General features: G+C 44.2%; 1 protein-coding gene across 1 annotated transcript in view; it reads left to right on the forward strand.

Moving 5' to 3' along the window:
- Positions 1-5,825: 5,825 nt before the first annotated feature.
- LOC118779629 (pleckstrin homology domain-containing family G member 4B-like) overlaps positions 5,826-23,215 on the forward strand; it is a 34,841-nt gene continuing 17,451 nt past the window's right edge. The window contains exons 1-3 of the mRNA XM_036531804.1: positions 5,826-6,088; positions 19,275-19,472; positions 21,879-23,157. Of these exons, the coding sequence (XP_036387697.1) occupies positions 6,086-6,088; positions 19,275-19,472; positions 21,879-23,157 (1,480 nt within the window). The 5' untranslated portion in view covers positions 5,826-6,085. The remainder of the gene's footprint in view (positions 6,089-19,274; positions 19,473-21,878; positions 23,158-23,215) is intronic.

Genomic DNA, 23,215 nt, shown 5'->3' on the forward strand with positions numbered 1-23,215 from the left:
CTATAAACCCTGTGCACTTCATCACTGAGTTCATAATTGATGATCCATATAAAACAAGTAGACATGTAAACAACCAAACTAGAGTAATGAACATTTCATTATCTCACGGACAGGATGTGTGTGCCATTAAAAGACAAGCCATGGCATAGCTCATTTTGAAACCCCTGGTTTAAATAAGGAAATTCTCTTTTCAGAGCAATTCTCTTATCAGTATGGAGGCTGATAAGCAGGTGAATTATCTAATGTTTGTCCAGAGAGCAGCAGACATATAGTTAAGTGACCGGGATCACCGTAATTGGAGAAAGGGGATAAGCATTGTTTTTTTTTCCCATTTCCAAGGGACATATTCTTACAGTTGGCAGGATTCATTTGACATACATCTGTGTGTAATTACATAAAAACATAAGAACATATGATGACGAGAACAGGCCATTCGGCCCTACTAAGCTCGCCATTTCTTAATTAAAGAGTATCCAAAACTGCATCAAGTCTAGACTTGAACACAGCAAGGGTCTCTGCCTCAACTACATGACCTGGCAACCTATTCCATGTATTGATAACTCTTTGTGTAAAATAATATTTCCTTATATCAGTGCGGAACTTACTCTTAACTAGTTTCCATTTATGTCCTCTTGTTTTACAGACTGAACTCACCCTAAAGAATCTGTTATAGTTAACTTTACTGATTCCTTTTATAAATTTAAATACCTCAATTAAATCACCCCTAAGCCTCCTCTCGCTTAGTCTAAATAGGTTAAGTAACTTGAGCCTTTCCTCATAGCTTTTATATTTCATGCCAGGAACTAATTTAGTTGCCCTTCTTTGAACCTTTTCTAAAGCTTTGATATCTTTTTTTATAGTGTGGTTCCCAGAACTGCACACAGTATTCGAGGTGCGGTCTGACTAAGGCATTGTATAATTTCAATATAACCTCTTTAGATTTATACTCAATACTTTTGGCTATATATCCCAGCATCCTGTTGGCCTTTTTACTGCTACAGCACACTGCCTAGATCCTGTTAAGCTTGGGTCAACCATTACTCCCAAGTCCTTTTCAAATTGAGCACATTCTAGTTTTTTCCACCCATGAAGTAGTCTTGTCTAAGGTTCTTATTTCCCACATGCAAGACTTTACATTTATCTAAATTGAATGTCATCTGCCAGGTATCTGCCCACTTTTGAATACTGTTTAGGTCTTCTTGTATTACCTTGGTTGATTATATACTGTTGGCTAGACCCCCTAGTTTTGTGTCATCTGCAAATTTTACTATTTTACTACTAACCTCTGCATCAAGATCATTTATGTATATAAGAAATAGCAAAGGCCCCAACACCGATCCCTGCGGGACTCCACTTCGTACAGGACCCTGCTCTGATACAATTCCTCCCACAGTTACAGTCTGCTTTCTATTAGACAACCAGCTTCGAACCCACTCAGTGATAGCTCCTGTAATTCCTGCAGATTTCATTTTCAATATGAGCCTCTCGTGCTGAACTTTGTCAAATGCCTTTTGAAAGTCCAAATAGATAATATCATAAGCTTGGTTTGTACATAATTACTGTCTAATAAATAGAACTGAGGAAAAGTACAGCTGTGTGCTAATGTTCTCGTGAAAAACTGTAGAATGCACTTGTGTATGTTTATGATGCTGCCATTAGCCTGAGTCTTGCACCATGTTCATTGAAGTTCCTCCAGATGTGGAAGAGGTGCCACATTCTGTGGAAAATCTTCTGTTTCTGTTTTCTTGGTTCTTCCTTTACAGACATGACTCAGCTGTAGACTGATCGTCCTTGGATGTGTTGCAATTTCAAAAGTTCCCAGCAGCTAAAATATTCATAAAAACATTTTATCCCCCACTTAGGTTTGTCTTGCAGTGCAAAATATGGACACCCTCTGGGGTTAGATACAAATTCAAGTTTAGGGTGTTCACTGAGGCACATCTGCTGCCTTCTCTTGTAATTTCATGTGATCTCAGGTAGCCAAAGCGTCCAGGCGATGCTGCATAGCTTTTCTTAAAATCATTTCAGCAGATATGAATATCCACACAATCAAAGCATGAAGGGGCTATTGAGGAGGATATAGCGCTGCTTTTATTTGGCTTGGAGTTGACGAAGGCATTGCAGGTTGTTGTCCCGCGTGTGGAAATGATAAACAGGAAAAAGAAGAAGGGGAGACGGAGTGGAGGAGGGATGCCGTGAACAGCTGACATGGATAGGAAGTGAAAAGTGGGATTTTTGTAGCTGTAGATGGGACCGGTTTGCCTAGGTTTGGTCAGTTGTGTGGAGGGATCGTCTGAAAATTCTCCCAAATCTTTGATTAGAACTTCAGATTGTGGTAATGAAAGGCCAACAAAACAGGGTGATACAGACAGCAATGTGGCAGTAGGAATAAAGGCAAGTCCAGACATGGCCTTCACCCTGATTTTGCTCTTTTACGTAGTCCATACAAGTTGGCTATGATTTTTGTTAAAACTGAGCATGCGCATGCTAACAGGTTTCATCATCTTAACACCTTAGTTTAGTGTGATTGTGTATTGTGATGTGTGTTTATGAACAATGGCAGTCGCTCTTGTGAGTGCCTACAAGCTGTGCGTGAATTTCTGGCAAGCTTGAAATTTTCACTGTATCCTGTTCAGTGTCAGATTTCATGAGTAATTTTGGACTGGCAACAGGCAGCAAAAAATAACCATCCCACATCATAACATGGCGAGAGAAAAATACTGGTTTCTGTAAAACTGCAGCTGGTCACCAAACATGCAAAAGTGGAACATAATTTTTTGGCATAATTTCCCTGTGTTCACGCTACTTACACTATGCGTTTTTTGTGGCTGTCAGATTTATTTTCAAACAGCCTGTTAGAGCTTTGTGAAATTGCATTTTGTGAGCGCTTACCACTTTCATAAGCTCCTACTTACCTACAAGCCTACCTGCCCTCCTACCTGGGTCACACACAGTCATTATTGAAAGGACTAAATCAAGGTGTATGACCTTTACCTCTCAGATGGATAAGAGGCCCTCTGATTTATCTTTCATACACTCCTAATGGAAGAGGGGAGACAGGTTTTACGAGCTCAGCTCTGTTCTGATAGGATATCCTCTGTTTATACTGTAGCTTTGTTCTCATGTGGAGTTTGTGTTTGTCAGCTGTGATCTCTGGGCTGTGTGACTCAGGCTGGTGTTTGTTCAGCTCCCCCAGGCACCCCGGCCGTCTCCTGTTGCTTTAAGCCCGGCAGAACACGGCAAGGTACTGACCGTTTAATTTGCTGAAGGGAGAATTGTGTGGCCTGTATTTCTGGCCAGCCCCAGCTGCCTTGCTTCACCACATAAACATGCTATGCTCACAAACCTACAGCTTATGTAGGTTTTTCCCCACTCGGGTGAGTCAGAGTCATTTTCTGTCAGAGTAACAGTTAGTTGAGTTACAGTGGGTGATGCTTACGAGTACCTGTTTATTAGGTTTACAAAGTGTTACATACACACTCCAGTTGTGCCCGTCACATGAGCAAGGTGAGATAACGCCACTAATTGAGATGTCTCAACCATGCATCTTTAATACGTACAGGGAAAGGTGGGTGACTGCTGTATATGCATATTGAATTTTTATTTAATCTGCATTGATATATTACAGTGCATGCATGTTTTTACATTTATCATGCTGTATTCATTTAATTATGAAATTTATGTGCTTCCACATATGAGCAGATTTGTATTCAGAAGCAATATCCATTTTATTACAACTTTTGTTATGGAGGGTCTGGTCTACGGGAGTGTCTCCATTCTGTGTGTGTGTGTGTGTGTGTGTGCAAGTGTGTGTGTGTGTGTGTGTGTGTGTGCGAATGTGTTTGTATGTGTTGTTGTGTGTATGTGTGTGCGCGCGTGTGTGCGCTAGTGTGTGCGCCATTGTGAAGACCAGGTGTTTCTCAGTAACACACACATTTTCGCTGATGTCGCTGTGTGCGTGTGGAGACTGCAGAGGCGTGCTGTCCGGTGGGTCCAGCCAAAGCCAGCAGATAAAAGGAAAACACAGAGTAAATCAGGGAGGGTGTAGAGTTAGGAGCCATCCATCCGCCTCAGCTGCACACACTCACAGGGGAGAGAGATGAGACGGGCGGACCAGACGAAACACCGAGACAGTCCAAACAGTGCTGGAAATACTGTAAACACAGCATCGGGATGCACAGAATTACTGTAGCTTCATTTATTTACTCTACAGGGAGGCCAGACCTCTGGTCACCATGTTTCTGCTGTCCTGTGCAGGCTCCGGGGGGGTAGGGGGGGTAGGGGGGGGTAGGGGGGGGGGGTATGGGCTGGAGGTGGGTGTGGATCTCAGAGGGAGGCAGTTTGTCTGAGTCACGGTGGGGGTAAAGATGAAGAATGCCAGAGATCTCAGCTCTTAATTCACACAGAAAATGGAGCCCCCATCATCTCCGGGGGTTCGACAGTCACTGGAAAGGAATTGGCGAGGAGGATTAGAGTCTCATCCCAGCACTGTGCTGGAAGCCCGAGACAGAGTGAGGACCTGAGTGAAACCGGCAGGGGAGGGAGATGTGGGGGGGCTTGAGCCTTGCTTTTTACAGAACTCTAATGCCCTGTCTAACGGGAACTAGATTCCTTATACATGACTTTAATAATAAATATAAAAAAGTCTTTTTAAGCGGCTGTGTCTGCTGTGCTCGTTTGATACTAGAATTCCTCCCGTCCCTGTGAAGTTTAATATTCTGGATTTCCTGAAGGGTGGGGTTAAAGGAAACCGGGAAGACAGTCTTGCTTCATCATGGCCAGGTTCTTCAACTCTGTCAGCATCTCACCGCCGAGACCTAGATCCCTTCCGTAGCTACGTCTGTCCAGTGTATTTCCCTGCTCGCTGTTGTTGACAGTGACCTGAAGACCCCTCTGTCTAAATCTAAGGCATGTGGGCTCTACCGCTGCTATATTCTAAGGTGCCAAAGGACTCTCAGATTTCTTTGTTTATGTGCTGTGTGGCTTGGGAGTGGTTGTTGCCTTTTCTTTTTTTGAAAATGACAAGATAATGACATGATAATTTCATTTGGTAAGGAGCAGGACTCGTAACCGAAAGGTTGCTGGTTCGATCCCTGCTGGGACACTGCTGCTGTACCCTTGGGCAAGGTACTTAACCCACAGTTGCCTCAGTAAATGCCCAGCTGTGTAAATGGATAACATTGTAAAGAACTGTAACCTATGTAAGTGGCTTTGGATAAAAGCGTCTGCCAAATGAATAAATGTAAATGTATTGAGTTTTACACTAGTCTGCAAACGTTCAGGTTGATGAGTACAAACGTTCATTCCCTGTGTCCTGTTCAGAGACCTCAAGAAGTGGATGCTGATTGGTCTCTTCACACCTTGCTGGTGTGTTTTTGACTCTGGGCAGTGGCAGAGCAATTCCTTCACAGAAGAGAGACCGCCTTAAGGCTCCACTGGAAGCGGGAGGGTTTCTGGTCGGGAATCAAGCGGAACGGTACTGTTGGACTCGCATTCACAGAAAAAGAATTATTCAAATGGGGAAGGGAGTGGCAGTGGGGGTTTGATTTTCTTTCTTCTCCGTGGTCTGTTCAGAAGTCTGTGTGTGTGTGTGTGAGAGTCAGTGCGTGTGTGTAGGAGAGAGTTCTTGAACAGAGAAAATTCTGAAAAGCCTTGAGGGGGATTTCCTCTGAAAGGGAAAGCTTTCCTCTACCTCCACCAGCCCCCCCCCCCCTCTCACACACACACAGACACACACACTTGCTGGCAAGCTCTGCCCCCTCTCCTCAAACTCTGGTCAAATAGCACAGTGCAGCAGGAGAGAAGCTACAAGCAGATCAGCACTTTTCTGTTGCACTGCGTTCTTACTGTGGGACTTGTGGAAACTCAGGGGAGAATGGGGGCTTCCCTGCTTCACTTTTCCCATCCGCAGACTAACTTGCTGTTGGAGATTCCTTCATCTGTGGCAAACCCATTGATGTTTATCAGCGTGGAAAGGGAAGAAAGAGGGAGTCCTAGTGTGGATAGCTAAGGAGATTTTCCTGGGCAGGATTACCAAAAGAAAGATGACAGCACTCAATGGGATAACCAGGACACTTTAGGAAAGATGGTAACTACGCTTTTATATCACTTTTTGGCATTTCCTTCATTTTTCTCAAGTATCTGTATGTGACTCACTGATTGTACAGTGTGAAAGAGGAGGAAAGGAGATTTCACTGGTTTCCTCCACACCTTTAAAAATAATATGTGAATGGAGACCATTGAACATTTTACATATCTTATTGTCATCACCAGGTGTTTACATCACAAACTTGGCAACATGCATATAAATGAGAGCATGTTCCTCAACATCGGATTACACACCAAAATATTTGTCTTGTAGAGGAGGTTTTATGATGTTTTACCAATTTAAGAGTTTGAAAATACTTTTACTCATACCAGTCTAAATAAAAGCATGCTGGAGAATGTGTGCTATAGTATGCATCATCCCTAAGTTATGCATCTCAATGGCACCTTAATCGCTTGTTTGTAATTCTTAGACAAAGACGTGATGACAGCATGTCCAGGGTACCTTAAGCTCTGAAGCAGTGTTGCTGAGTGCCTTGCTGTTCTTGTTTTGTCGGGGAAAAAAAGTTATTGGGAGTTCAGGTCTTACAAAAAAGAATTTAGTGTGTTTGTGTGTGTGTGTGTGCGTGTGTGTGGATGCCAAGGGGGGAGGTTGAGGTTGCACTGAACTTCTGTGTCCTTCTGCAGTGTAATATCATGTGCTTCATCTGCACGGTGATCTGCTCGGTGATCTCAGCAAGTCACGTCAAGTTCTGCTGACTAAAACCAAAAGTTCCTGGTGGCAGCTGGCTTCTCCTGTTTATATTTCACATTTACAATGTGACTATAAAGATGATGGAGCATTTATGGATGTGGTTTTATGGTGTTTCTGGAGGACTGAAAGCATTTCAAACATAGTGTGAGCGCTTTGAAGTTTTTGCACACGGCGTGGTTTGTGCACAGAAAGATGCTAAATTACAGTTCTAGTTTCAGTTTGACTCTTTGATTTTGGAAACCCTCAATGGATGAAATTTCAGAAAGGCTGATGTGTGCTGCAAGCCAACTTGAAACATCCTTAGTGTTGTGTGGCATGATTTGTCATTTTTAATTGTAGTGCCTTTTTATAATTAATAGGGAGATAATCTGCTATTATCTCTGATTTTTCAATCAACGTACGATGTGTACTTTACCTGAGAGAACATAAAACTATGGTAAAGAAATCCCTGAATATACTCATCTCTCCCTGTCTGTTTTATGTACCGGTGATCTTTCTGCTCTAGGTAGACCACTGTGGGGAAGCTCTATAGTAACGTTGTTCTTGCGTTGTGACAGAGCTTATCCTTGAATACTGCCCCTGTCTGAGTGTCGTTATCTTATCAAGTTGAGTTATTTGATTATGAGAGTGGCTTCAGTTTTTCAAAAAAAAACCCTGCATATGCCAGTGCTACTCATTTATTGGTTGCATATCTGGGCTGCTGAATTACTGTATGTTGTGTGCAGCTCATTTGAAGAAGGTCAAAGTTACAAAGACGCACTGAACCAGGTCATACTTGTACCATACCATGGCTGTACACCAGTGCAGTGCTATTTTTGGCTGTGCACAGAATCAAAATTTACTCCGTGGGAAAATAAGCTGTGCTTTGCATGACTCAGAACTTATGCAAACTAGTGCCTGTAACTAGAGACCCACCTGTGAAACTGGTTGGCTTTTTATCCTAACTATGCAACAAGTTTAATATTCTCTCTCCATCCTTGCTTCACTCTCTCTGCTGGTATTTTTTTTTAACAATGTAACAAATACCATGTGTTCATAATGTTACCTTTTCTGATGCAGCTTGTGAGCGGGCTGCTTAGTGCTTGGCCAAACAGCAAGTCACAATGAAAGCAATCACAGCTGCTCCACTGAACAGCCAAACCTCATTAGAACCTCGTTCCCCAGCCACTGGAAACTCATCACAGCCCAACAATGCTCTCAGTTCTTCCCACTTCCAAAGTGGCCTTCCCAACGACTAGCTCAGTGCACGCAGTAGGTGGGGTCAACTGTCACATCATGCTGTCCATCCAAATAAAATATTGTGTAATACTTTAATTGACTACTAATCCAAAAAAACAATCATTGTAATAGAATCCGATCCTGCTGATCCTGATCCTGATTTGGGGGACATTGTTACAAACAATGTCTGTGATCTTCCCAGAGCCTTTTTCCCACTGTAGAGCTGGAGTCAGGCTGATCAAGGTTCCCAGTGTATTTTTATGTCGAGCCGAATGAAATGGTTACCAGAGTTAGAGTTACTAAATTTTTTCATTGCTTCAGTAAAGTTCAGAAAAGCTATCCGAGGAGAGAATGTTAAGTGTTTTGTTTTGATATTCCATTTTATGTTATCAGTCAACCTACCAGATTCCCCACACGTCCAAATAACCTTTTATTTGTTCTTGTTTTTGTCAAATGTCCATTCTTTTCCTTTCTAGCATCACGGCTATGTGATAGCTGCAGCTATCCATAGCTATTCTACTTTTACAACACAGAAAACATGGGTGTCTGTATACATAACTGCACTGCCACAAGTAGTAATGCTGAATACAGAAAGCTAAGTAACTATTTTTCACAGTCATCAGCATAGCTTGAGAAATAAACTTTGATCCCCCATTAGGAGTCTGCAACAGTGTACAGTATCTCTCTCTTTTTAAATTATTGCAGTTACAATGGAAAAAAAAGCCAGTTCAAACATGGCTTAACTCAGGAGGGTTCCCTCTTTTGAAAAGGGGTAACAGATGCGACCAGTGTTTAAGGATTTGTAAATTAAGACAGTCTTATCCATTTTCATGCCATGTACAGTTGGGTCAGACATATAAAAGAAAAAAAGGGGGAATTTGAAAGGAAAATGAAGGTTGTGAATGGTTTCATGATACACCAGCTGCTACCTCACATGTGGACCACTCACCCTCACTGAGACTGTGGCAGAGACACTGGTGGATACCACACATGTAGAGTGGGAAATGCAACTGTCAGTGCCATTCACGCACACACACACACACACACACACACACACACACACACACAAACACACACACACACCACAATACTGACACAGATTTACCTACATCAAATGCCTTTAAACCAGCTCAGTGTACACAAAAAACCCCATTCTCCTCAGTTTCCAGTATGAAATCACAGCCTCCTCCAAGTGGTTATCTAATGCTAACATTCACTTATTTATGGTCCTGTCTCATATTTCTCAGTGCTGAGGTTTGGTCAGCTACAGGTGTACTTATAGTAAGATGCATTTAGTTACCTCCTACCAATCTCAAAAAAGACATAACTTAACAACATTATTCTAAAGGTTAACATTGAAAATGTAGCTCTTTGCAGTAGCAACAACAGCTACAGGATTTACTGAAGCCACATCTCTAGAAAAAAGTTATGCAAAATATTTGTAAGAGATTTCAAAATGGTCATTAATGGTTTTGTTATGTTAATTGGCCAGTAACAATACAGCTGTTGGAAGTGTGCCTGCCAATATGCATTTCAAATGATGGGACTTTCCTAGAGTGGAACTAACCCTCGTGCGATTTAGAGAGTGGAATATTTAAATTATGTTCAGAAATATCCATTCACCACCATGTCCGTCTTAGTCGGTGAATGCATCACGTGTTGTGCTTAAGAAACAGTTTGGCAAAAACATAATAATCCGCATTCAAGCCCAAAAAATGGCTGACACTGTGGTTCATGAGTCAAGCAGCTGCTGTGTTCCAATAGAGCAGTCCAGCAAGTGAAATTCTGAAGACAAAGATGCTTCACTAGATCCTCCTCCATAGATGTACAATACTATGGGTTTCTGAATGAGCTTTAGGGAAATGTTTTGTTTGTGTGCGTATGCGTGTGAGTGTTAGTGTGTTGAGGGAGACAGTGAACAAAGGTGTAGTAGCTCTAGTCTGCTCTAGTCTACCTTCCACTCTATCTATCCTATCTATCCTTATTTTCTATTCAAAACAGCACTCTACACTTGTTCAGCACTTAACTCAGTATTTTACTGACCTCTTGTAGTACTTTTCAATAACCACTCTTAGCATTGTGATGCGCTTACTTTAAAGTCGCCCCGGGTAAGAACGTCTGCTCAATGACACATCGTAATGTAAGGTAGTAGAAGCTCTGTAGAAGGGATACTGCACAGAATGATGACATGCAACCCCCACCCCCCCACCCCACTCTTAATACCACTGGCACACAAAGCAACACTGTGCACAGGGTCTTCCTTTGTGAGGTCTGGCAGATTTAAGGTTTGGTGTTTGCATGCCAAAGGGGTGGTGGGCCCAACACAGATACCATTCGTTTTCCGGTGATCTGTGCGTCTCCTGCGCCATCCGCATCCGTAGGTGTGGTCCGCATGGTCATTCATAAACTCCCAGGTCATAAAAGTATAAACTCTATGATCTGGCACTAACTCTTACGTATGCGACACTGGATGGCATAGGTGTATTCTCAGCATGAGTTTAACTGTACCTCTGTCACCACAGAGTTCATTTTTGAGGCTGTGAGTCACACACAGTGTGTCAGAGAAGGATATAGCACTAACGTGACATGCAGTTTCGCTCTGCACCGATTTTCACATTCACCAACAGCATGGCATCAGACTGTAAGTGATTACAGACAAATACCAGACCTCATCTCATTCCTCTCAGGGAACTTTTCAGCAGATTTTTTGCTTTTCAGATGTTGGGTGTGGGATTTTTGTCCCCCCCCCCCATTTCTGAAAAAAAAAAAAAAAAAAAAAACAAAGGAAGTATGGGGAGATATTAGTTATTTATTTTCAGGTCAAAGGTGATGAAACTGGATTAGACGGTTTGCCAAAAACATCTTATGTCTCCCCGAAGGCACATATTCAAACGTAAACAGTGAAATCCATTGCAATGTTTAGGAAAAGCTCATCAAATCAGCAGCGTTCTCAGACTGGGCTTCAGTGTAGCCTGTGATGCGATCAAAACTTTTTGGTTCCCTGCTTGTCCTGTCTGAAGCTCATTTCATACATTAGATAAGCCATTAAATGCCCCGCTTTTTACAGTAAATTTTTCGCTTGTGACTGTAGCTTTCTGTAAACATATTCAATGGAAGATTCAGTAATGTCCTACAAATGGATGGTGCAGGTTTACTTTCCCACATGCTAATGAGCCATATAGCTAATCATTTGTTGCAAAAGGCATACTGTAAATGCACTGAAAAATTGAACAAAAAGCATATATATATATATATATATATAATGTTGAAATAAGTGGTAAATTCCATCATAACAGAGGCTGTATGTTGTTGTTGTTTTCTAAAAACTCAAACATTTTATAAGAAAAAAACATAAAGCCATCTTAACACATTGCTGGCCAATGCACTGCCCATAAAAACATAGAACAAGATCTATTCATTCAAATATTTTTAAAACTCCAACCCTAAAACAGATAAAACCCCAGCCTTCACAGAGCCACAGCTAAATTGGCTACTCAACTGTTCTCAGCAGGCACACACCTGTATTTAAGGTAGTTTAATTGGACAGGTGTAACTCATTAACTCCTCAGCCAATAGCTGGCCTCTACACACACACATGCCACACATGCTTACAACGATAACTCTAGTTGTCCAGTTAGAAATCAACTTGATAGGACACAGATCTGTTATTTGTTAAGCTGGTAAGGTGATGATCAGAACAACTACTTGTAAACATTTAAACATCTGTTCACTCAATATACAAATCCACATTGCTAACCATGTTCTTCAGACAATTTGAAAGCGAGTTAATCTCGGCGACAAGCAGTTTCATTGCAGGTGAAGGCTTTTCCGTCACACACCTTGTGTGCTTTATTGTGTAAATATCTCTGTATAATTAAACATTGATTAGCAGACTGAATTTGCCCTAGACTGGATTTTGTCAAATAGTATCTGAGTGTTTGCCTAAAGCCTATGGAACAGTTGAAAGAAGCAGTGTAATTCATCACTGCTGTTTGTGTTGGGTTGCAACGTTGCACAGTCCCTCAACCATACATGGATTTATTTAATCTTTTTGATGTACTTTTTGAAGCCTGAATAACCCACATCTTAAAGAACAAATGTAAACACATTATTTATGCATTTTCAGAATAATGAAAGCTGAGAAACTATGTTAAACATCGTAAAATCCATCCCCCCAGCCACAGACAACTCTGTGTATATTTATTGTGTCTTTCACTTGCTAAATCAAAATGTGGTATTCCCCTTCTGAGTACTGCAAATGCTTTTACAGGACAGGACTCCGAGTTGGTTTTCATTACTGGAGGTGCTGCAGACAAAGACTTCAAAATTCCAGAAACACGATACACTGTTTTTGTGGCATTTTAGCTCTGTTAACGCCAGCCGATTTGGCCTGTAAAAAGCAACAGGGGTGAGAGGCTTGCACATGCACGCTTACAGATGATAAAAAAAGGAGGAGATGAAAGAGTTAAAGGAAGGAATGGATGCAGCTCTCGCGCGCGCTCTCTCTCTCTCTCTCTCTCTCCTCCGTTAAGGGCCCTTTTTTATTGACCGACGGTGAAGAAAGGATTTAGAATGGCCTGCTTGAATTGTGCGCATTTCGTAAAAAAAAAAAAAAAAACCCTAAGCTGAGCTTATTAGAGCAGGGGAGACAAAGACGGCACTGTCTCAGCGACAAGAACAACCCCCCCCCCCCCCACCGAAGAGAGGGGGAAAAGACAGGAAGAAAGGAGGAAGAGGGGCATGATGGGAAGTTGGGAGGAAAGCAGTGCTTTTCACCAGCTGAGAATACGGTCCTCTTCAGGTTTCCCTTATTTGTTTTTCTTTCATTTTGTGGGTGCCCGGTAGCAGACTGCCAGCAAGTGCTTGCACACCTTGGAGGGGCAGTGCAGTTCACTGGGAAACCTGGGCTGTTTGTTTTCTTTCTATTAGCTGAGGATTCAAAGAAAAAAAAAAAAACAGGTCACCAGAGAAAGATGTTTTCATAGAAATAACTGGAAAATTCGCTCAGAAGGTTCCGGAACTGATTCATTGGTTTAACCTGACTCTGAATCATGCACAGCAGAGTGGCGAAAACCAAGAACAGTCAGATCTTTAACTGAAGGGGTATAAAAAAATGATAATACATTGCATTTATACTGTGCCTTTCAGGAGTCTCAGAGTATTTTACAATAAAGGGAGGGAGACTCACCTCAACCATCACCAACACCTGGGTGATGCATGGCAGGCTTTTTGTGACAGAATCCACACCACCCATCACCTGAGGTGCAGAGGGAAGGGACTCTTTACCTAATTAGACTGAGAAAGTATTACATGGCCAGATTGAAAGGGCCTGACTGGGAATTTGGCCAGGACATCATTGAGCCCCTTACTCTTTGTGATAAGTGCCATGGGATCTTAAACGACCACAGTCAGTCAGGACCTCAGTTTAACATGTCATCTGAAGATGGCTCTCGTCTCGCATCCTACGAACTTAAAACGTAGAGATGTTTAGCTCTTGGCAGTGTAATTGTCAGCCAGTCTAGAGGAGGCCTCATTTAAATGGCAGGCACATGACATGCAGGCCAGGGCTGTTGCTCGGTGTGATGAGACCTGACGGTTCAGCAGCAGTCAGGATTGTCCTGTGCAGTGTAGCAAAGTGGTTAAGGAGCAGGATTTGTCACCGAAAGGTTGCTGGTTCGATTCCCCACGGCGGCACTGCTGCTGTATCCTTGGGCAAGGTACTTGACCCACAGTTGACTTAGTAAATACCCAGCTGTATGAATGGATAACATTGTAAAAACTTGTAATTGATGTAAGTTGCTCTGGATAACAGTGTCTGCTAAATGCCAGTAACATAATGTGATGATGACCATGGGCACCTGAGCGTGCGATTTTGGTTGTTTTGCGGTGGGAGCCTGGGGTCTGATCCGCGGAGCGCCCAGGGACAATAGGAGCAGTGAGTCAGGGCAAGAGGTGCACCTCTGTCGCTTCTAGTTTCGGGGATGAGTGCTTCCACATCATTCTAACGAGCGCTGGTGCACCTCTGAGAGCTCCTCCGTGGAGCCTGAGGGCTTCTCGCCGACTGCATCTGCCCGGGATGGGGGCTAACACAGAGGCTTTGCCGTCAAAGAGCTCGTCAGCAGGACGTGAAAGAGTGACTGAAGTGTCATTATGATGTCAGACGATTCGAGCCGGGCCGGAGAGGGGCAGGGGGTCACTGCGGGAGCTGTCGCCTCTGAAGAACTCAAGAAAGCCTCCGAGAGCCGTTAGGATACCGCACCAGGAGGATGCTCCCAGTGCTGAAGCTGTCTCAAAATCTTCTCGAGAGACTGTTCTTCTGGTTCAAATCATGGACATCAAATCAGTGTTGAACGATGGCGTGTTGAATTCACCGGTGTAACTGTTGCCAGTGATTGATTTTGACAGTAGAATGCATACTGTTCCTTTGTTGTATCTGCCAGCTATTATGATCTCATCATCTACAATAGAACAGAAATATGTTTTATATCGTTTGGAAATGGGTATCACATTTGACAGATTCGATGACTTCTGCAAGTTTGCATTCTGTTTGTTTTGTGGATGTGTGTGAGAAAGATACTCATATGAAGGAGCAATCCATAGCAAACATTTGTAAGTCTTTGGAACTATTTAGCCCAGCTTTCTTAAGCCTGCGGTCTTTGACCTTTTCTGTTAATTGCTTGTTTGACAGCCTCAGAAAACACACTGCAAACAGGCCCTGTCGGTTTGCGTACACCGTTCTCTGAAATAAGAGGACAGTGGAGGGTGAGAGTCAAGTCAGTAACCTCGAAGGCAATGGAAGGTTCTAGAGAGAGAGAGAGGCAGAGGGAGACAGAGAGAGAGAAGGTAGGGAGAAGGAGAGAGAGAGAGAAAGAGAGAGAGAGAGACAGTGTGCTTTAATCACGGCTGCTGTGGCACCTCAATACGATTTCAGGCCTCAGTGATTCCTGACAGGACAGAGGTCTGACCGCACAGACCACTTAAAACACAGACGTCGCTTAGAAGAATGGCTTTTGTTTAACAGAGAGTGTTTCAGCAGTCACGCAGCCACAGGAACGGGGAAAAACAGGAATGAATCTTTGGGTTTTGGTCTGAGACGAAGTCACGCTGTAGAATTTCTCTAGGGATCCGGAGTCTGCTGTGGGATTTTGCTGAAATAGGGACATCAGCCAGACTCAGGGTTTGCAGGCAGATGACAACACTCTAAGAATGTAAAAATAACCCACTCTGTCCCTGGGGGGGGCTCTGTGAAAGGGGGGGGGGGCGTAAATCAATGCTTTGTTTGCAGCAGACAGTGACAGAGAGTGTCTGGACGTCAACATCCCTCCGGACACTGAGGAGAACAACAACAGATTGGTTCTGAGTTTAGATTAGATCACTTTATGGCCTTCACATGGGGGTATACATTCTGCTGCTCACACAGTGACACTGTAAAAACAGTGTAGTGACCCAAAAGAAGGCATGTTGGACATGTGGGCCCAGAAGCGCTGTCAGTAGGTCACCATTAAAAAACAACCATGTTCAAATTTCAAAAACAATAAAAATAAATTATAGTAACAATAAATATCAGAATGGTCTTTCTATACATTTAATTGGAAGTTATTTAATTTCAGATATAATAATCATGGTTCCAGTCAATCAGCACTAATGGCTGGATTAGGCTTCTGAATTTCATCCTTACCTTTCACTCACAAGTAAATGCTGTTGGTTTATTTCCTATTTCCAGACATAGGTGAACAAATACGTCAACCATGAAATTGAATGAAAACGTGTATGTTTTGAAACAGGGCAAATGTTGATTGAGTCCAGTGGTATTTATCACATGCCTCCGGACTCATTTCAGTGTGTCCTGCTCAGGCTTTAGAAGAACACAAGCCTTTTGAAGGAGTGTGATCTGAGGGTAGCAGGGCAGTCGTCCAAACATACTTCTGATTCGTTTATGCAAATGCCGCAGCATCTGCCATTGAGATGTAGAGCATTCACTGTAGCAATGAGCATAACCCACGATGCACTGCTTCAAGAGCTGTTCTTGAGCTCAGAGGCTGAGGGCCGGCTGGCAGAGTGTCAAATGTAATCAGATTGAAAAAGCCCCCCCCCGACTCTCAACTGGCTGGGAACCAGGGCTCAGTTCTGGTAGGGGTTACGTGATGTTTATCTCAAGGGCTCCCACCCTCTCAGAGACAAGCACCTACCCTGAGAAAAAAGCCCCATGTCACAACAGAAACGTCCGAGATCCCATGGCTGTGCGAGGACGGGCTTAGGATCGGCATTTCCTCACAAGCGACAGGAAGCCGGCGTGACCGTCGGCTCCAGGCGGCGAGTTCGTCAGCCAGCGGAGGCTGGAGGAGATACAGCACATCACCTCCCCGCTCACGTTCCTCACTCACAGCTGTGAGGCATTAGAGTCTGAGCGATCACGGTGGTACTCCTGCACTCAAATAAACTCATTATGCACTGTAAAAAGACCTGGGCTGTTAGCTTTAGGAAGCATAGTTTTCTGTTGAGGAAATTTAAGCTTTAGCACATGCTCCAGGCTTGGACTGTCTTTTTTTTGTTTCTGCTGATGTGTGGCCTGCAACTGAGCTTTGGAGTATAACGTGGGTGAAATTAGTCTCAAAAGTATTCATGCTCATGAATCAAAAATGTTCCTAACTGTAATTGTCAGAACTTGTAACTTAACACCCGAGGCCGGCTTGCTAGTTTAAGCTAAATTCAGTTCTCTTTGGATGCTCTCCCTCAGTCTTTTTTCTCAGACCTCACCTCACTGCTTTGACTTATCGCTTTCCTGAGACCACTTTGCTTCGTTTCATGACAGAATCCATCCCCATACAACTCAACACGTGTCATTTTCTCGTCAGACATTGGCACGCTCGGAGAATTCCCTTGTCTGGGTCATAGATAATTGTAGCCATAATTGTGGATATCATGTTCATAGGTGAGCGAACATATTCCTGTTCAGACAGGCGTGACTGAATACTGTGTATTCTGTCATGTGGATCTGTGCTTGTTTTACAGGTAGGGAATTGTATTTTACGGTAGCATTCATTATGTTTAGGCACGACCACCTGTTTTAGGAGTATGAAGCATGGACTTAAAGTTCAAATACTTTGAAGACTGAATTCACTCCACAGGTTATAGTGTGGAGCTTGTTTTGACCTCATAGAGATCGTTGCCTCCACATTGTTGCTTAATGCGTGATCCGGGTGGTACTGACTCAAGTAAGTAGTTTCACAAAAATGGACTCTGTCCTGAAAAATCCCTTTGCATGTCTGTGATCATAATGCATCTCTGGCTGTTGGGGGCTGGAACAGCCAGGCTCAGCTGTGAGATGTGGATACAGAGACAGGGAGGAAACATGGTAGTGACCCCCCCTCCTTCAGCTTGCTTCTGTGAATTTTTTCTGTGAAGTCCTTTCACAGGAGCCTGTGTGTCCCGGACCTGCTCACGGCCTTTGCAAAGAGGGACAGGCTAATTCAGGAAGGGGCTAAAAGTGGGGCCGTTTACTGGGTCAAAGGAGAGTGACGTGGGACAGGGCTGTCTCTGTGGACTCTCCGCCTGCGGCTTTACTGATGACCACTGTCTGCATTTCCATTTCCTTCACTGTTTACCCACAAGCCACCACTTCTTCCGATGTCTTTCCCAATTATTAACCTAACGCTAATAATTTAGAGATACAGCACAGGCTCGTCTCCTCTGGTCTGAAGCCCACGTACCTGCCTGTGGTGGAACGTGAATTAAAAACAAGTCACAGCGAATTAATGACTTATTCCCGGGGAATACAGAGGAGCGAGCTCAAAATGAAAGAATTTCGCTCAATTGCTTCCGTGTGTTTTTTTAGGGCCGCAGCTGCTCGGAGCCTGAGAACAGTGCAGTGATTGGGGAGATATATCGCTCTTATGAGCATGGCGATCTGAAACAGACTTGTATGGTAAACAATCCCAACAAGTTTTACTGTAGCTCAGTGTCATGTTCCACATTTTTTTCCAGCTGGCAGTATGCTGGAGAACATGCATATCTTTATGTCTTTCTCATTCTGATCACAATCTAGTCTTCTCCTCCTGGTTGTGGAACATCTTAAATGGTGTATGTCCAGGCAAACAAAAAGCATACAGACAAAAAAAGGCTGGAAACACTTACTGATCTGTAAGAGACAAGACTTAGCACGTGAGAATTCACATTCTTCTTTGATTAAAAAACAAACAAACACACAAAACCTTGATTTCTCAGTACTCCTTTAGGCACGGCCTAATGGCATAATGATCCAGATGGTGAGGTTCTGTTATTAAATTTTCTGATGCCCTGTCGTGAGTTTTAAGCAGTTGTTCACTTTGCCTGTTCATTCTTTCAATTTATCTCATCAGTGAGGATTAAAATGGAAACATTTTCACATCCCAGAGTGCTTTGTATTCATAAAATGTTCTCATTTCTTTCAAATTACTACCAGAACAGGCAGAGTCAGGTTTTTATTGTGAAAGCTCAGAAAAAAAAAACTTTTGACTTGCCTTTTTAACATGCAGTTATTCATTTTTATAGCTACAGTTCATGTTCTTCTTTGTGAATTTGCCTGTCCCGAAGTGAAGTGAGTTATTGATATTTTCTTTGGGCTGAGAGTGTCAGCTGGGGGTTGCTTGTCAATGCTAGGGTAAGCCGCAAAATGTAGGGTTAGAGACATGTGGAAAGCCTATACATTTGTACTGAAACAGCAACACTTCAGAGCCATTTTGGCAGAGAATGCAGAGACATCCACATTCAGACATTCAGACTGAAGGCTTTAGCTGCTATTCAGCAGTGGAATTCAGAACAAAACAGTCTGACATGCATGAATTAGAAATAAGGAGAATCTTAGCATCTTTTTTTTAGAGATATTGCATTACACCCTGAGGGAGAAACACATATTTTAACAGCTTTAATGGCAGGCTTGAATGTAATTTATGTAGTGTTGACAGGATGAGAAATGTGATTGGAAGAGGAACAATCAACATTTTTAACATTTACGCTTGTATATGTCATGAATGGTGATGTATTAATCACTTTCCTCTATTTACAATGGAAAATGAAATGCATTGGAAATTAAGGTGGTATTTGTTTTGGCTACTCATGATATAGACCAGTCTTTCTGAAGATAAAATGCTTCCGAAACTTCACCGACAACTGATTTCCAGTGATCGGGGTATTGTCTACATAAATCGTCCGCCCACCTTCTTTGTCCTGTCCTGAGTCGTGGTCTGACGGTGCGCTTCCCTCTCCTTGCCTCCCGCAGAACCCCGAATCCCTGGAGCTGTCCATCCAGAGCGCCCTGTCGGCCCTCTACCCGCCCTTCGAGGTCACCGCGCCCACCGTCCTCAGCCAGCTCTTCCGGGTCATAGAGGAGCGTTATCGTGGCGACGCGCTGCAGTGCTTGCTGGACTTCCTCATCCCCGCCAAGCACATCCTGGAGAGTGTGCAGCAGGCCGCCTGCGTGAGTCTCCCGCGCGCCACACTCCCACAGACCGGTGGGCCCGCCCCGCCCTCACAGGAATGCCCTCACAGGACAGGCCAGCTTCCCTGAGGGTTTGGTTAAGTTTCTGCAGGACCCCCAGTAAAATAGGCAATCAGCTCTGCAAGTCGTTGGGATATTACAGTCTTGAACCTACGCACAAGAGCTCTTGTCAAGGAGAACAGATCGCATAAGTCATTATTTTCTTAAGGCATTATGATTAACATTAAAAGCATTATAAATTACAAAAAAAAAACAAAAACATAAAAACGTTATACTTGATTGTAATGATTTCACAAGCCATCAATAAATGCAGCCCGTGATGAATATATAGAAGACAACCCCATCTCAAAATTAGGCATCTTATTCACAATTACGTTGATTAATGCAGCAGTCAGATGATCAAGATTCAGAATGCACAGCATTTAGCTTTTGTACAAAGCAGTACTTCAGTACTTCTTGATGGTGCATTTACATCTCCAGAACAAAGTATACCTATTTGTAAGTGATAATCTTTTGGACATTGATCATAAAAAGCTTGCTTAAGTTCAAAGTCTCCAGATGTAGAAACTCTTTCTCATGCTATTCTGATCTGCTGACATTGTGAAAATAAACTTTTGGGAGATCTTAATACACATAAATTGTATGAACCCGCACATGGACAATACAGTTGATAGTACAGAATAGTTCTTTTTCCTGTCAAAGGAAAATAATCAGGCCTTTGTTTATGTGGCACTGAATCCAATAGTATAAACGCATCCTGAGCCAGACACGCAACCAAGCAGACAGGCCAGAGGTGGAAGAGATTGTTTTATTTTATCTCCGTGCAGAGGAGAAAAAATGCACTCCAGCATTCCAGGCATTTTCCCCTTTCAGAGGCTGCAGAAGTATCCTGTTCTTGCCTGCGTCTGAGGTCTGCTTTTCAGCTGCACAGACATTCAATCAGGATGTTTGCCTCGTTGACCTCTGAGGAGATGCCTCGGGAAGCGTGATCGAACGTAACCGCTATACTCTGCAGCACATTCCTTTCTGCTACGAGTGCAATCAGACGGATTTTTTTTTTTTTTTTTGCTGCATCGATCGCAAACGCACCAGCTGTTTCGGTTTCTCTGCAGCTCTTCCCGTCAGAGGGAGCTCTCCTGACAGTGATGGCCATCAGCACTCAAAGGCGGCTGTTTCATATGCTTTAACTGTTTCTGAAAACCGTGACCTTTTTTCCAGTAATGTCTGTGAATGGAGGAATGGCTGAATAGTCCCGCTGATGGGTTGAAGGAACACCACTTTAACCTGCGTCACTATCAAAACTTAAACAATCACATAATCAACAAAAGAAAAAAAAAATCTGCAGTGTGTTACAGTACTTCTAGTGCTGCAGTGCCGGACCTTTCTGTCTGCTTTCCTGCAGTCAGATTGAACTATAGCGGTATCATTGTATTGCTTTATTTAAATTCTGGGTGGCCTTGAAAAAAGAGTTAAAATTATGAATTAATTTCTATGCAGTACAAAGCATTTGAAGTGTGGGTCCTCAGTATGTCAGTAACAGAATGCGGGTTATCAGGATTTTCCAGGATGTCCCTCGGTTATGAACATAGCACGAAGCCATAATGATGTATCATTACTGTCACTGTCTCTACCAGGAATTTTCCTCTCTGAGATATCATATTGTTTTCATAGCTCTGTTCTCCAGATATGGCTGCAGCTGCATACGCTGTAGTGTTATTATATTTCCATTAAGCTTGCATTAATTATCCTCCAAATACTGCACTATGTAAACATTCACTTTTAATGCTGGTCTTATCACACCTTATAAATGGGTTTAGGACTGACACTGCAACAAAAGTGAACTAATCATTGTGTTAATTGATGTTCAGTATAAATCCATTTGGGGGAGATGTTTGTACTTTAGCAGAACCGCTGCAAAACATTGAATTAATGTAAATACAGATGAGGCCATGCAATTAACCCATGTAAACAACATTTATGAGTGCTAATAATGTTTTATTACTGGTTAAGTAATGGAATGGTAATGTAACTGGTTATGGAGTGTTAAGCGTGGAGCAGACCGTGTTGATTGGTAATAAGAGCGGCAGTGTGGCATAGTGGTAATGAGATGGGTCCATAACCAAAAGGTTGTCAGTTTGATTCCCCACTGGGACACTGCTGCTGTATCCTTGGGCAAGGTACTTAACCCACAACTGCCTTGGTAAAATATTCAGCTGTATAAGTGGATAACATGTAAAAACCGTAACCTATGTAAGTCGCTCGGAATACGAGCATCTGCTAAATGACAATAAAGTAATGCAATGTGAAGTAATGACTGCAGAGTTCTCAGCTGATCTCGCGGGTACGCGGTGGGCTAAGAGCTTGTGCCGTCTGTGGTTCCCGCAGGCCGCGTACTCGGACGTGCTGTTCCGCTGCGAGGGCTGGCCCCTCTGCCTGCGCGACCGCATCGTCGTCCAGCTGGCCTCCATCAACCCGCTGCTGCTGCGCCCGGGAGACTTCTACCTGCAGGTGGAGCCCTTCGCCGACCAGGCCGCCCGCATCGTCCTCAAGAGCCTGCTGGAGGAGCACAGGCAGGTGGAGGAGACGCCCGTCCCGGAGACGTCGTACCCGAGCATCTTCACTGAGGGCTGGCTGCAGGACGTCAACGAGGGCCGGCATGGGCCCCCGCTGCGCCACTGTCTGCTGTCCACTGACCAGGGCGTGGTGAAGGTGCCGTGGGCCCAGGTGGCCAAACCCGAGTTCGTGGACAAGCCCAAAGCCATGGCCGCCCCCGCCCCCGTCGTCATCCCAGAGGCTCTGTCTGAGCCCCCCCGGCCACCTGCTGTCCCCCCGTCGTTCTCCGTGGAGACCCGCATCCTGCCGGCCAAAGACGGGATCGCCGTGTCCCTGCGGCTGGTGGACAGCGGCCACGCCGGGCCCGCGGCGGCCGACCGAGCCCGGCCAGCGGGGAAACCCGTGGGCTGGGTCTCGCCTAACACCTGGGACTCGCGGCGCGACCGCGAGCTGGAGGGGGACTACGTGGACCTGGTGGAGTTCGCCAAGGAAAAGGAGGCGGAGCCTCGGCCCCGCCTCCCGGCCATCCGACCCGTCCGGCCGGCCCCGCCTGCCCCCCGCAGGGACCCCGCCCCGCCCTGTGGGCGCACGCTCAGGTTCTCTGAGGAGCCGTGCACCCCCTGCCTGAGGCGAAGGCTGGGGCAGGAGGCCGAGTCGCAGGAGCTGCGGTGCCGGTACAGGGACTCCTACCTGGCAGCGCTGCAGAACCCCGTCAGCTTCGAGACCGGGAGCATGCTGGCCATCCCGGAGGAGAGCGCCCCCGGTGGCGGGGGGTCGGAATGTGAGAACGGCGGGGTGGCTGGGGGACAGTGCTGCCACTCTACACCCCCAAACCAGCCCCCCACCGCTGGCGAAGGGAGCAATAATCACTGCTTGCATGCAGAGGACTTGAAGAAAGTCAGTAAAAACTTGGGGAAGCCTCTCTCCCTTTCCCCATCCACCGTATCGGAAACTTCCAGAAAATGCCCTGTGGCACACAGACAGGGCAACAGGAGCAACAGTGATATCTTTCCTGAAATGATTCCGAGGATACATGTTGTACAGTGCAAAAAAACTACAGCTTTTGGACTGGTGTCCCCTAAATTTGACAGACGGAAACCTTCTAAAAAAGGTAAGGAAGTTTTGGGGAAATTTTGGAGAATTTTATAGCCGCTCTTATTTTTCTTACC

Source organism: Megalops cyprinoides, chromosome 6 (assembly GCF_013368585.1).
Source record: "Megalops cyprinoides isolate fMegCyp1 chromosome 6, fMegCyp1.pri, whole genome shotgun sequence".
Lineage (NCBI taxonomy): Eukaryota > Metazoa > Chordata > Actinopteri > Elopiformes > Megalopidae > Megalops > Megalops cyprinoides.